This window comes from Meles meles, chromosome 16, assembly GCF_922984935.1.
Source record: "Meles meles chromosome 16, mMelMel3.1 paternal haplotype, whole genome shotgun sequence".
In the NCBI taxonomy this organism is placed as follows: Eukaryota; Metazoa; Chordata; class Mammalia; order Carnivora; family Mustelidae; genus Meles; species Meles meles.
Genome location: NC_060081.1, coordinates 68,745,933 through 68,759,843, shown reverse-complemented (window position 1 = coordinate 68,759,843; position 13,911 = coordinate 68,745,933). Strand labels below are relative to the sequence as shown.

The 13,911-nt window shown below is 50.2% G+C and overlaps 1 protein-coding gene across 2 annotated transcripts in view; it reads left to right on the top strand.

The window, feature by feature from the left end:
- Positions 1–13,911, top strand: part of CDH22 (cadherin 22) — a 121,094-nt gene that overhangs the window by 65,053 nt on the left and 42,130 nt on the right. For both annotated transcript variants that reach the window (XM_045980174.1, XM_045980175.1), the window contains one exon: positions 8,829–8,948. In XM_045980174.1, coding sequence (XP_045836130.1) covers positions 8,829–8,948 — 120 coding nt within the window. The remainder of the gene's footprint in view (positions 1–8,828; positions 8,949–13,911) is intronic.

The window sequence follows — 13,911 nt, the reverse complement described above, 5'->3', positions numbered from 1 at the left end:
AGAAGAAATAGCAAGTGCAAAGGTCCTGAGGCATAGTGTGTTTGTCATGAGGGGTCAGTGTGGGTGAAGAGAGAAGTAAGTGATGTGGGGAGAGAGTCCAATGAGATTGAAAGAGATACTGGAAACTGGATCATGTAGGACACTGTAGCCATTGAAAGGATTTCAGTTATACTCTGAGTGAGATACAGAGTCAATGAGTGATGTGATCCAACTGATACTTTTAAAGGCTGACTTGTTGGCCACCATGTTGAAAATGGACTATAAGGGGACGAGGTTGGAAGTAGGGAGATCAGTGAGGAGGCAGCTGCAGTCGTGTGGGCAAAAGGTGATGCTGACTCAGACCTGCATAGGAGGTGAGAAGGTATGGGATTCTGGATGTATGTTGAAGGCAGAGCCAACTGGGCTTGTGAGGGACCGGATATGAGGCGTGAGAGAGAGAAAAAGCAAGGATGATGTTGACAAGTGTGTCCTGAGCAATTGGATGGATGGAGCTGCTGAGATGGGGAAATGGTCCAGGAAGAGCAAGATTACAGCACAAAATTAAGACTCTTGGGTATGTTAAGACTGAGATGTCTGCTAGAAATCCAGGTGGAGTTGTCAAGGGGACAGTTGGGTCCCTGAGTCTGGAGGTCAGGAGCACAATCAGGGTCAGAGATATAATTTTGAAAGTCATCAGCAGAGAGAAAGAATTTAAAGCTTAAGGCGGGATGAAACCAACAAGAAAGTGAGTTTTGAGAGAAAAGAGTTAGACTAGATAATCTCCTAATGTTGGGAGCACCAGACCCCTTCCCACAAGTTTTACAACCTGACCAGTGGACAGCAAGATTTCACAGGGCTTTCATGCCCACTTCAACTCTACCTATTTATTAATGCCAACTGTGTATAAGATATGCTTGGCACTGTTGAGGATACAGAAATGAGAACTTCAATCCAACATGCATCTATTAGCCACTACTTTATTCCCGGCACTGCAGGGGATCTAAAGATAAGTAATTGAATTAAACCCACAAATGTTTATTAGCACCCATTATGTACAAGGCCTCCAGTGTACTTGGCTCTGTAGGGGTTGCAAAGATGAGTCACCTAACTTAGCAAACATTTATTAGCACCTACTTTATATATAGCCCCAAGGGGATAGAAAAGTAAGCAGTCGCTTTCGATTCAATAAACATGTATTAGTGCCTACTGTGTACATGACACTTTGGTAGGTATGTGGGGATGCAAAGAAGAGCAAGACCCTCCCCTGACCTTAAAGTGGTGGCAGATCAGTTTCACCTCTGGGACGAACTCTGGTCAAATGGTAGTGACTATAGGGTTGTGTTGAGAAGGAGTCTGAGGCCCCTCCCATTCAAGCTCAGGAGAAAATGCCACAAACGATTAGTAATGTCTGCTGAGAGCAAAGGCAAGAGAATGGAATGGTTCGTTTGGCATTGGATTGGCATTGTTGGACCATGGGATTGGGACTCAGTGAGCTGTGGAAATGGGCGGGGGCTCTGCCAGAGCGGGATTCCCATGTATTCCTGTTCCTCTGTGAGCAGCATCTCTAACAGACAGAAAGGGCTGTTTTGTAGTATAGCCTGCACTTCTTGGGACATTTACTAAATAACAGCTGTCAGCCAACACTGCTTTCACAGAGCTATTTCCCTTTATTCTCAACAATCCTGGGGAATAAGCAGGGCAGGTATTACTGTCCTCATTTAACCAATGAGGAAATAAATGCAGAGAGAGAGAAAGTAACTTCCCTGAGTTTCTAGAGTGAGAGCTGGAGCCAGAACTGGACCCCGAACCCAGAAGCAGAACCCAAGCCACTTGCCTCAGCTTGTGTGGGCAACAGCCATGCACGGGGACTTTATAGCTTGCAAAGCACTTTCACATCCCTGATCTTAATTCATTCTCCCAGAAGCTCTCAGGTCAAGTGTTAACACACCCATTTTATAGCTGGAGAAACTGAGGCTCACAAGAGGAAGAAGGTAACATTGGAAGAGCACACTACTGATTGAATCCATGGTTGGCGGGGGACAGGGCAAGGAGGAAGGGAGGAAAGCAGGAGGCAGTGTGTTCCCCAAAGGTCTCATTTGGGGAGGGCAGCAACAAGCTGGGAGCCTCTGACTGTCCTGTCTGCAGCCAGAGAGAGTGTGCCTCAGCAGCCCTCAGGCCCAAGCCAGGAATCAATCGCTGGCCTCTGCAGAGACAACTTCTAAAGATGTTTTTAATTAAAGTCCAGGAAGATCTATATGTGCAATATCTCCTTGCCTAGCAACGGCACTGGCTCTCACCACCCAGGATCAGGGGAAACAGGACAGGAGATTTCTGGTGGGGAAAGGTGGCAAGGAGGAGCAGAGGCCCTGGCCCTCAGGAGTCATCCCCGTGGCCCAGGGAACCTGGACAGTGAAGAGTGGATCCGTGCCTTTCTTTGTCATTTCCATCAACAAATTATTCAACACACACAAACACCTTCTCTAAGCCAGGCCCTATACCTACATAGCAGTGGGTACGAAGGTGACACAGCCACCATGCTGCCCTCAAGGGCCTAGCACGCAGTGAGTGCTCCATAGATGTTGAGTGACTGAATGGAAGCAAATAATAAGAAAAAAAGGTTTGCTTTCTGCAACAGGCAGAGGGTTGCTTCAACAGATACTTAAAATGTTGCTGTCCCAACAAACAAGGTGGCCAGACTACATACCAGAGGGTCCCCGTTAAATGTGGGAAGGACAGAAGAGCATAAGCGTCTCCAACGGGGATGATAGGACAGTCCTCTCTCTCAGGGGAACGGATTAGCTCCCCATACACATTCATGGGTGAGTCCATGGCTGGGATCTATGAGGACAAAGGGAGGGGACAGTGTCCCAGAGGTTCACTGGAGACTCTGGAGAAGCGTATTTGCAACATAGGGCACTCTGATCACATTGAGCCAAAACTGCTTCTTCTCTTTGTCCCCCCTCCCACTCTCTCCCACTCTCCTCTTGCTTAATATGTATCCCTGCCCGTCTCTGTTTCTATATAAGTCTACTTTCTGACTTTATCTCTGCATTTCTACCTCTTTCTGTCACATTCTGTGTTCCACTTTCTCCCTGTCTCTATGTATCTCTGCCTTTCTGATGCTCATATCTCTGTCTCTGTATCTCATTTCTTCCTGCGTGTCTGGGTATCTGTTTTCCCACTTTCTCCCTGCCTGTCTATCTGAATCCCTGTCCCTCTGTCCTTTGTCTCTGTCTGTGTCTCTAACCCATTTTCTAGCCCCATCTCTTAGTGACACCTTCTCTGTCACTTGTCTCTGGGCCTGCCTCCTACCCCTCCCTCCCAACTACTCCCCACCCCAGCCATGTTCCTGCATCTCCTGCATATCATTAGGCTGCCCTGGCTGGGCAGCCGGAAGCTGTGAAGGCCAGCCCAGTGAGCCAGCATCATAAGTGATGATCAAAGAGGGAGTTGGGAGAGAGAGTTTGAGAAGGGGTTTGTTTCCTGTGTAATCTGAACGTTCCCAGGGACTCGACAAGTGGTTTTTAATTTTTAATAGAAAGCATTCCGTGCAGTTCTGGCAGCAGCAGGGGGTGGGACTCATTTTTTATAAATGTTTGAGAAGCTAAATGTGAGCTGAGGGTTTCCCCAGGCCCAGCAGGGCAGCAAAGGGAGGTAGGGAAGAGGCATGATGGTAATAATTACAAACATCTTCATAATAATGACACTTGGTCACCTCGTTTGAAGACTCTGTTCCTTTCCAAAGTGCTTCATCTCTTTCATCTCATTAAAGGGCCTCCCTCTTCCAGGGAGGCCAGAAGGATGAAGTATTATCTCCATTTTACAGAAGGGGCACTGAGGCCCAGTGGGTCAGTTTTCCCAGAGTCACAAAGTCCAGGAGAGGGCTGGGATGACTTTGTCCTGGAGCTCCCCTCCCCACAGCACCACCTCCTCCTTGAGCCAATGGGACTCCTCCTGGGGGCTCTGGAGCCCAAGTCTAGGTGGCAGTTGGACCTCATAGATAGCAAAGACAATAGATAAGAAAGGAAAGAATTCTGGGTTGGGAGCCAGGCCATGAGTTCCAATTCTGGCTCCATGACAAACCATGTCAGAGACACCCAGGTAAACCAGAGATAAGGGGTGAGCATGACCCCTCCCTCCTGATAATGGTGTCCAGGAATTTTCTACTCCAGGCCAAGGGCACAGCCCCAGAGACCTTCTGACCATTGCAGAGAGACAAGAGGAATAAACTACTGAGTGCTACTATATGCCCAGCTTTACCAGCCATGTAAATCCATCATTTCTAGTCCTCAGAGCATCTCTGGGAGGCAGAGGGGCCTCCTCTAGACTAAAGAGTTCAAACATGGAGAAAGACTTGACCAAGAGCACAGAGTGAAGAAGCGGTGGGATCTGAACCCAAGACTCTCTGATGCCAAAGCCCACCCGGTCTCATCTCCTGGCAGGAGTCTGATGTCTCATGCTGATTTTACCTGGGAGGAGCACTGCTGACTTGGTGGCATGTGTCGTCCTTGCTTCTTCCTTCCTAGTGTCAGTCTCAGGACTGGCACAGTGAGTCCAGAGGGTGACATGCTGGTTCCACAGACCTGCGCTGCAGTCTTTCCCTACCACTTACTACTGATAGAACCTGGGGAAAGTCACTGAGCAGAGACTCCATGACTCAGTTTCCTGAGTTCAATCAGGGGTTTGGCCAGTGGTTAGCAATGGGATGGGTTAGCAATTGGGATGGGTTAGCAATGGGATGCATTTTAGAATCACTGCAAGAGTTTTTAAAAATGCCCTTGCCTCTGCTTCACCCCAGGAGACGCCTACTGAATTGGTCTGGGGTGGGGCTCAGCACCGGTTTTATTTTAAAGCTCCTAAGAGATTCTAATATGCAACCAGGGTAAGAAACACTGTTTCTGTGCTCTCTGAGGACCAGCCTTTCCACATTTAACATTCCACGTGGAACCCTGCTCTGAAATCCTGTTTACCCAAGAATCATTTGGGCAATACTTCCTATGCCAGCCTGGATAGAGGCCCTTAACCCCACGTAGCGTAAGAGTTGGCCGGCAGCACCATGGACAGCGACCAGCTCATCCTAGCCAATCCCAGCCCTGCTTCTGGAAGTCCGAGCTTCAACCAGTTGTGGCAGGGAAAATCCCGGATGCAGTTCCCTGCCATTCCCCTCCTTTCTCTGACTCTTCCCTCTCTTACTTGCCTGTCTCCTTTTACTCCTATTGGCGCCCCCTCCTACTTCATAAGACCAGGCACATGTGGGTTTTGACATCAGATCAACCTGGGTTTGAATCCTGCCTCTCCTATTTCCTTGCTAGGTGAACTTGGCCAGGCATTGTTCTTGGTTCTGAACATGGAGAACTATTTGAGTTCTCACAGTGATCTTGAGAGCTTGGCAGTAATATTACCTTCATTTCACAAGTGAGGAAACTAAGGCACAAGGGGCTTCATTGCTTAATTTCACTCAGCCTCATTTTTTCATCTGTAAAGTGGGAATCTCAATAGAGCTTACTTCAAGCTTATTTTATAATTCCATGAGATAACAGACATAAAGGGCTTCTCATAGGATCTAGCACAAAGTAGTTATTCAGTAAACATAATCTATCATGATCCTCGAATAACAATATGTAATAATGGGTTTCATCAGCATTTATTATTAAGTCACATTTTCACCCTTCACTGTGCATAGCAGTTTCCTCATCTGTAAAATGGGAATGAGGCAGGATTGTATGGTGTTGGCTCATATCCGCTCACAATCGGCAAATAATGATTTTCTGTTTTGTGAGCCACTTGATATCACATTGGTAGCTTGAAATTGGCCATGGTAAGAGTCTCTACACCATGGACATCAACAAATACAACAAGGCAGGGCATTCCTCCCCACCCCTCTAGCCCTCTGAGCTAATTGTTAAACATTTACCAGCATAACACTGCATCTACATCTTAGAATTCGACTGAGGACTAAAGGAGGGAGTGGATGTGATGGTCATTATAAAATCGAACTGCTGAATGGAGGGGGGCTGACCCTGCGTGGTCCCGTAGCAGCCACAAGCCTGGCACCCTTTTATCTGCCTGTTCTGGGGAGCTGCTGACTTGTGAAGAAGGTAGGAGGGGGTCTGGAGCCTGGGGAGCCAGTGGTGAATCACTGACCCTTCACCATCCCCACGTGTCGGCATTAACTATAATGGCTGCAATAAAGAATCCGGGATTGGGGAAATGATTCCATCATCCCCGCAGGAGTCCCTGGGATGCAGCCAGGGAGAGAGAGAGAGAGAGAGAGAGAGAGATATCAGCCATTACCCTGGGGAGTCATTCAGCTGGATATTGTGCCTTGTCCAAGGGGAGGGGGGAACAAGCAGAGGGGAGTGGCAGGGAGACCCTCTCTCATAAGAGCTACAACAGCCACTATTTATTGAGCACCCACCATGAGCCTGATGCTTTATGCATCTCCTCCCTTTTCAGTGTGTCTGTGAGGGAGGTATGATTGTGCTATCATATACTCGCATGCCATGCCTCCCAAGACAACAACAACTTACATTTATCGAGTGCTTAGTGTGGATCAGGCACTGTCCTTGGTGCTGAACATGGATGTCTGTTTAAATTCCTAAAACAATTTTAGGAGTTTGGTAATACGCTCATCTTCATTTCACAAATGAGAAAATTGAGGCACAAGGGGTTTGTGACATGTTCAAGGTCAAACTGCTAGTAAATGGCAGAGTCATCACTGATTGTGATTCATTACACTGAGCCACCATCCCCAGAGCCACTCTGCCTGCCTTTGCTGACTGTCACCCCAGGAGGGCTTTGACCTCAGAGTCCTGGGTTCAAATTCCACCACTTCCTCTCTCAGTGCTCTTGGTCAAGTCTTCCTACTTGTCTGACCTGTTTCCTCACCTGTAACTTAGAGGGGAACATTCTGCCTCTCGGAAATACTATGAGGATTAGAGATGATGAATTTTTTAAAAGATTTTATTTATTTATTTGACAGACAGAGATCACAAGCAGGCGGAGAGGCAGGCAGAGAGAGAGAGGAGGAAACAGGCCCCCCGCTGAGCAGAGAGCCCGATGTGGGGCTCCATCCCAGGATCCTGGGACCATGACCTGAGCCGAAGGCAGAGGCTTTATCCCACTGAGCCACCCAGGTGCCCCAGAGATGATGAATTTAAGTGCTTGGTGAAGCTGGACATGCAGTGGGTGCCCCTAAGAGTTTATTCCTTTTTCTTCTTTCTGTATAATATGAGGCACCTGGGATTATGTCCTTGGCCCTGAGAGGAGACCCTGGGCACCAAGCATCGAGGGGGAGAGGGCTTGCTCAAATACCTTCCCTAGCTTCTCTGGGCAACCCTGACATGGCTGACATGGAGCAGGAGCTGCCAAAGACAGGCGCATTGCGGGGCCAGTTTAGAAGGCTCAGGCTGGGAGGGGGGATATAGAGAGGGAAATAAGGAATGCAAAAGAGTGAAAAATAAATACATGTGTCTGTCTGGAATGATCGAGGGCCCCAGGCTGGAGGCGGGAGAGGCGGGCGGCAGGCTGGGCTTAGCAGAATTGCTGCAGTAGCACTTCCAGAGCCTCACTCATTAGCCAAGCTGTGAATGGGCCTTACCCCCTAGCAGGCACCCTCCTGGCCCAGAGAGTACCACCCAGCCCTGGGAAGGCCCCACCCAGAACCTGGGCAGTTCTGGGTCCCATCCCCACACCAGCAGGGCATTCAAAAGAAGGCATCACCTTGAAGTGATGTCTGGGTCTTATCCTCTTGGCTCATATCCTGAGCTCCCAAGACTCCCTTTTGGGTCTTCTACCTCACCCCCTCCTTTCTGGAAAGGTTTAGATGGACCAGAAGGCTTTGCCCGCCTCCTCATCCAACCCTCCCCCACCCCACCCTCACTCCCCTCCTGTCCAGCCTCACGTCCCAAGCCCTGATTTCGTCAAATTGAACATGATGTCAAATTAGAGCCATCTCTGGGACAGGCCGAGAGAAGCTCCCAGTTTAATGAGGCAGCGTCGAAAATCAATAACTTAATTGCCGCTGTTTGATGGACTTTTATCCAATTTATACTCTCCCCAGCAGCCTACGTGCAGAGCATGTGAAGTGTGTGTGTGTGTGTGTGTGTGTGTGTGTGTGTGTGTCTGGGGCGGGGGACTGTCTGGACACCCAGGGGGAGGGGCGATGAGGGCACCAGGACCCACAGCCAACTATTTCCCAAAGGGAAAGCTGGGCCTTGCCATCCTCCTGCCCCAAATCCAAAAGATACTGACCTCTGAGCCCCAGTGAACTTGGTTATCCTTCTGGGCTGCCCAACCCCCATCCTGTGGGGGTTGGTGAGGAGGGAGGGAAGAGAGGCAGAATTCCATGGAGAAATCAGGAGGGGCAGGGGTGGGTAGAAAGACCCCTGTTTTGGGAGTCGGGTGCCTGGTTTCCAGTCCTGGCTCTAACTCTGACCGTGATGACTTAATTGGTGACGATGACCATTGCATCACCCGCTGAGACTGAGCACCACCTGCACTGAGAATTTAAAGTGCATTTCCTCAACATCAAGATCCAAGGACTAGGCTTATCCCCCATTTGCTAAAGAGGAAACAGATTCAGAGAGGCTGTCTTCCCTTGCCAGAGTCCTACAGCTGGGAGCCACCAAAGGAGATCTGAACCCAGATCTGACTCCATGGTCATGCTTGTGCCACAGGAAGCCCCCAGATCAGGAAGCGGGTTGGGAGTCGGTGTGGGGATGAGGACTGTGAGGGGACTAACTTCCATGACCTCCAGCTTGGATCTCCTCTCCTAGCTTCCCTGGGGTGGGGAGGACAAGCACAGCGGCCCCAGGTGACCCCCGTCTCGCTTGGTCCCCCGGGTCCAGGCACGTCGGTGATGCAGGTGATGGCCTCGGATGCGGATGACCCCACCTACGGCAGCAGCGCTCGGCTGGTGTACAGCGTACTGGATGGCGAGCACCACTTCACTGTGGACCCCAAGACCGGTAAGGGGCGGGGCCGGGCCGGAGGGGTGGGGCCTGGGCAAGACCGGAGGAGGGGCACGGAGGGCGGGGCTAGAGGGTGGGGGTACTTCCGCTAGCAGCCTTCTAACCAGACATCCCCGAGGGTAGGACCGGACCGGAGGAGGCATCTATCCTGTTCCAGGATCTCAGAGAGGAACGGATGGCCAGGCAGAAAGAGGGAAGGGCTGAGGAACAGAAAAGGATGGGGCTTGAGGGCATGGGTTGGGGGTAGTTGAGGAGCGCCTGCCATACTGGCAGAGAAACAAAAAGGCAGGATGCCTCCACCATGCCAACATGGGCGCCCTGAAGGGGACTTCAGAGGTCCCACGTAAGCCACCCTCTTATCCTTGGAGCTTAACTGAAGCAAGCGTGTCTGCAGCTCTTAGGAGTCAGCAGGTGAAGGACACATTTTCAGCAGTTGTGAAAGCTCTGTTCAAAGGGCAGTTGTTAAGGGTCTGATGGAAAGAGATAGAGACAGGGAAGGATGGCTTGTTGGCTTCTTTTCCCTCCCCCAACACCACCGAACACAGTCCCCGCTTCACTTTCTCTGAGGTTAGAGCCTGATTACGTCTCTGAGGGGCCCTGCCAGAGTGGCAGGGAGGGCAGAGCAGGACACTGAGGCTCAGAGAAGTGAAGTGCCTCACAGAAGTTGCACAGCTGGGCATGGCTGCTGATGCCAAGGATGGTGTTCTCCCTGTTCCTGAGATGGGAGGGGAAGGCCAGGAGTGAGGGCTCACGGGAGACCCCACACCACACAATGTTTATCAGATGCCATCCTGGGGCTCACAGTCTAGTGGGGGCAGGGGCGACAGGCACATGCATGAGGCATCAGGATGCAAAGTTCTGGGAGGTGGAAGCAGCTGATCTCCAAAGGATAAGAAGGTGTTGGCCAGACCCAGATGGGGATTCAGAGACAGGCATTCCAGGCAGAGGGCATGGTGCTAGCAAAACGAGGAGGGAAGAACACCCTGAGGTATGAGGGGAATTGTAAGCAACTCAGGACTGGGAAAAGCAGGAGGAGGCCTGAGATGGGATCAGGGCTGGCTGGTAGGGACCCACCTGGGCCCAGGAGAAGTGAGGCTTAAGACCTTGGATTTAATTCTAAGGGTAATGGGGGGATTTTTTTCTAAGGGTAATGGGGGTAAAAGGTAGTTCTAAGGATTATTCTAAAGGTAATGGTGTATGTGTGGTGGATCTGGGTTTTGGGGTTTTGTTTTTTGTGTTTGATGTGTTGGGGTGGGGGATTGAGGATTCCAGATTATGAGCACAGTTCTAATTGTATTATCTTACACAAAATATCTTTGTCATTTTTTTTCTCCTTGCAAAAGTAATATATTTTGGAAATTCAAACATTAAATGTTAAAAGAGGGAGAGAAAGAAAGAAAGAAAGATGCTTCCCACCCTCATCCCCTAATTGCAGCCCCAAAGGTAGCCACTTGGTATATATATATCCTATGAGATCTTGGACTCATTCACTTAAAAAAATATTAAGTTTTTAAAAATAAATAATATATTTCAAGGTTCGAAATTTAAAAAGTAATCCAAACAGATATTTAGTGGAAATTCTTCACCCCTTCCAGTCCCCCAGCCACCCAGTTTGGGTCCCCAAGGCAACCAATGTAATTTTCTTGCGTATCCTTCCAGAGCTATTCTATGCATGTACAAGAAAATAGGTACATGTATTTGTTTTATTTTTTTTACACAAATGGTAGCTATAAACACACTATATACACTGCTTGCCTTTTTCACTTTACAATACGTCTTGAAGATTATTCTATATCAGTACATAAAGAGCTTCCTCATTCTTTTTTTTAACAGCTGTTGTGGATACACTAAAATTTATTTCACCAGTCCCCTATTGATGGACACTTACGCTGTTTCCAATCTTTTGCTACAACAAGCAATGCTACAGTGAATAACCTCATACATATATCATTTTGTGCTTGTGTGAGTGTATCTGCAGGATAATTTTCGGGAAGTGGAAAAGCTGGGTCAAAGAGCACATGCATTTGGAATCCGGATAGATAATGCCGAAATGTACCAGATTGCACTCCCGAGAGCCACACAGGAAGGCGCCTGTTCCCCTCCTCCTCACCAACATTTTGGGTTCATTGATGACTTTTAGGCAGGGAAGTGACATGCTCAGGTTTTTATTTTAACAAGATCCCTCGGGCTGCTCTCTATAGCATGGCTCAGAGACAGGAATTGAATTCAGGGAGACTCAGTAGCCTAGGGTGCCCAGCAGAGAGTCCCAAATGACAAACACCAAGGCCTGCGCCCTTCCCCGGCCCCCACCCAGACTCCTGAACCTGCTCCATCTAGTTAGGGAGCCAGAGATGACACAGGATTGGTGGCGAGGGTTAGTTGAGATGCTGAGGAAGGAGAATGAGAGATGAGAGTGAGAGCCTACCAAGGGCAAACCTTGGGGGTAGGGAACTGGGCTGAGGGAAGAATCTGGGGGTTCCCAACTTTGGGGCCTGGGATGGGAAGGGGCACCCTCCGCAGAAACAGAAGGAGGAGTGTCGATTAAGAAAACTAGGACCAAAAGATTTAGTGAATGTGCCCCGGGATCTGGTGCAGAGCTATTTCATTCCATTTTAACGAAAGTGCCTTTGAGAGGAGAGAGGAGAAGGAAAGAAACATCTAGAACATCTAGCAGGCTGTCTGAAATATGGGCCTGGAGCTTTCTGAATAGCTGGGGCTCCCTAAACTTTGGTTTCCCACGTGCACAAGAAGGGTAATAATTCCCATCACGAGTGACCGTTGTGAGGGGCCAACAGGAGAGCCGTTGTGAGGGGCCAACAGGAGAGTCGTTGTGAGGGGCCAACAGGAGAGCCGTTGTGAGGGGCCAACAGGAGAGTCCCTTCCTCCATTCAACAGCTCTTCAGCCGGTGCCTCCTACGTACCTGGCTCTGTTCTAGGCTCGAAGCATATGGCAGGAAGCAAATCCCTACCCTCATGGAGCTTTAATTCAAGTAGGGAATACAGAAATACAGAAAATAAGCCTATCCAGGTATAACATAACATCATGGCAACAAGTGCAAGGAAGACACAGAAAGCAGGATAAAGGGGTAGAGTTTGATGAAGAAATCAGGACAGACCTTTCTGGAGAGGTGATCTTGGGCAGAGACGTGAATGAAGGGAGGGTATGGAGCCCCCTCGGTTTCTCGGAAGGAAGGTGCAGGCCAAGGGAACAGCGAGGGTATGAGGTGCCCGGCGCAATCCTTGGTACCTCCTGGCAAGCCAAGGGGCCGCTGTTGCCTATTGCTACTGATGCCTTCATTCGTTGATTTGATTCCCCTTCCAGAAAGGGAGGAAGAGACAGAGATAAGGGAGGGGCCAGGACTGAGTCTGGGAGATGGCAGGGGTGAGCAGATGGGGGACCAGACTTCACGCGAGTGAAGAAGACGGCCAGGTTCTCAGAAAAAGCATCCCCCGCTGCAAGGAGTCAGGAAGAGGGTGGCACGTGGGAGGCCGCGGAGAGCCCAGGAGGGCAGGAACCGTTCCCAGGAGGCCAGAGAATGGGCACCAGACAAGGCAGGTGAAGCAGCGCAGATGAGGTCCTTGTCCTAGGGTCCTCCACTTTCTCAGTCTGAGAGGGTCTTTGCTGACATCTCCCAGGAAGGACCAGATTTTTCCTCCCCTTGGCTTCAGCCCCACTGCAGGAGCTGCCCTGGTGCCATTCCCAGCCCCAGCTCCATTTCCCCAGCCAGGAATATTCCGCTGATGCGGGTCTATATTTAGCAGCTGCTGCGAGGTACAGTCTGTTCTCGCTGTGCAGATAGCAGGGAGCAGAGCCGGAACGGGCCCTGAGAAGAAGGTGTGAGGGAGAGGAGGAGGCGGGGCTCAGTGGGGCCGAGTGCCAGAGGAGGAATTAACTTGTGTGTTTTAAAGGCCAGGCCTGCCAGCAAGCCCCCCACAGGGGCGACAGGGATGGCATTTGCGGGCTAATGAGGCATCGCTTGGGCTCCAGGGCCCCTTCTGCAGAATCTGGAAGGGACAGCAGGGGTGGCGAGGATGACAGCTGGAACTGAGGGTGATGGGGGAGGACGAGGCTGCGGGGAGCACTGGCCAGGTTCTGACTTTCAGCCCCCGCCCACCGCCACCCCCGCAAGACTAGAAAGGCGCGCTCAGAGACTCCAAGTTATCTGCTGAGAATTCTCAACTGGGCCAGAGATGTCTGTTTTCCTGGGATGAATGAAACAAACCTTTGCTGAGCACCTTCTAAGGGCCAGATCCTGAGGTCAGGATGATAAACCAGATCTGGTTTCTGCCCCCACGGGACTTTTGTTCCAACAGAGAAGCCAGAAACAAACGACACTCAGCCTGTGAGAGGGGAGACAGAGGGTCTGTGGCAGTAGGTCAGGCAGTCCAAGTGTTTACTGAACACCAACAACGTGCCAGACCCTCTAGATGATGAACAAGGCCAGTAGGATCGGGTACCTGATCCAGGACTTGGGAAGGGAGGGAGCATCACGGCATCCCCAGAACGTGAGACCTGCCGCTGGAAACCTTGTCTCATTTAGTTCCCTTAAAAGCCTTCCAACTGGGTAGCCCCATTTTATAGAATAGGAAACGGAGGCTCAGAGGCATCAAGAACTTGTCCAAGGTCAGATAGCATGTACGTGGTGGAACGAAGAACCTAAACCAGTCAATCTGACCCCAAAATCCCTCCTTTCTGCACAGCCTCATATCTGACTCCGTGCCACTACTCACAGTACCTCCTCAGCAAGGGTCTGATAAATGAGTGAATGAAGCCGTTTGCAGGGCCAGAGCTTCCAAGAACAATTGCAGGGGCCGATGTGAGACTTTTACCCCAGAGCCGGCAGAAAGGCACCAGCCCCCAAGGTGCTCCTCCCTGCGTCAGGAGAGGGAGTGAGGAGCAGAACGTAGCAGATAACAGAAGATGCCATCGATTCCTCCCACCCCTCTAGGTAAAGTGACT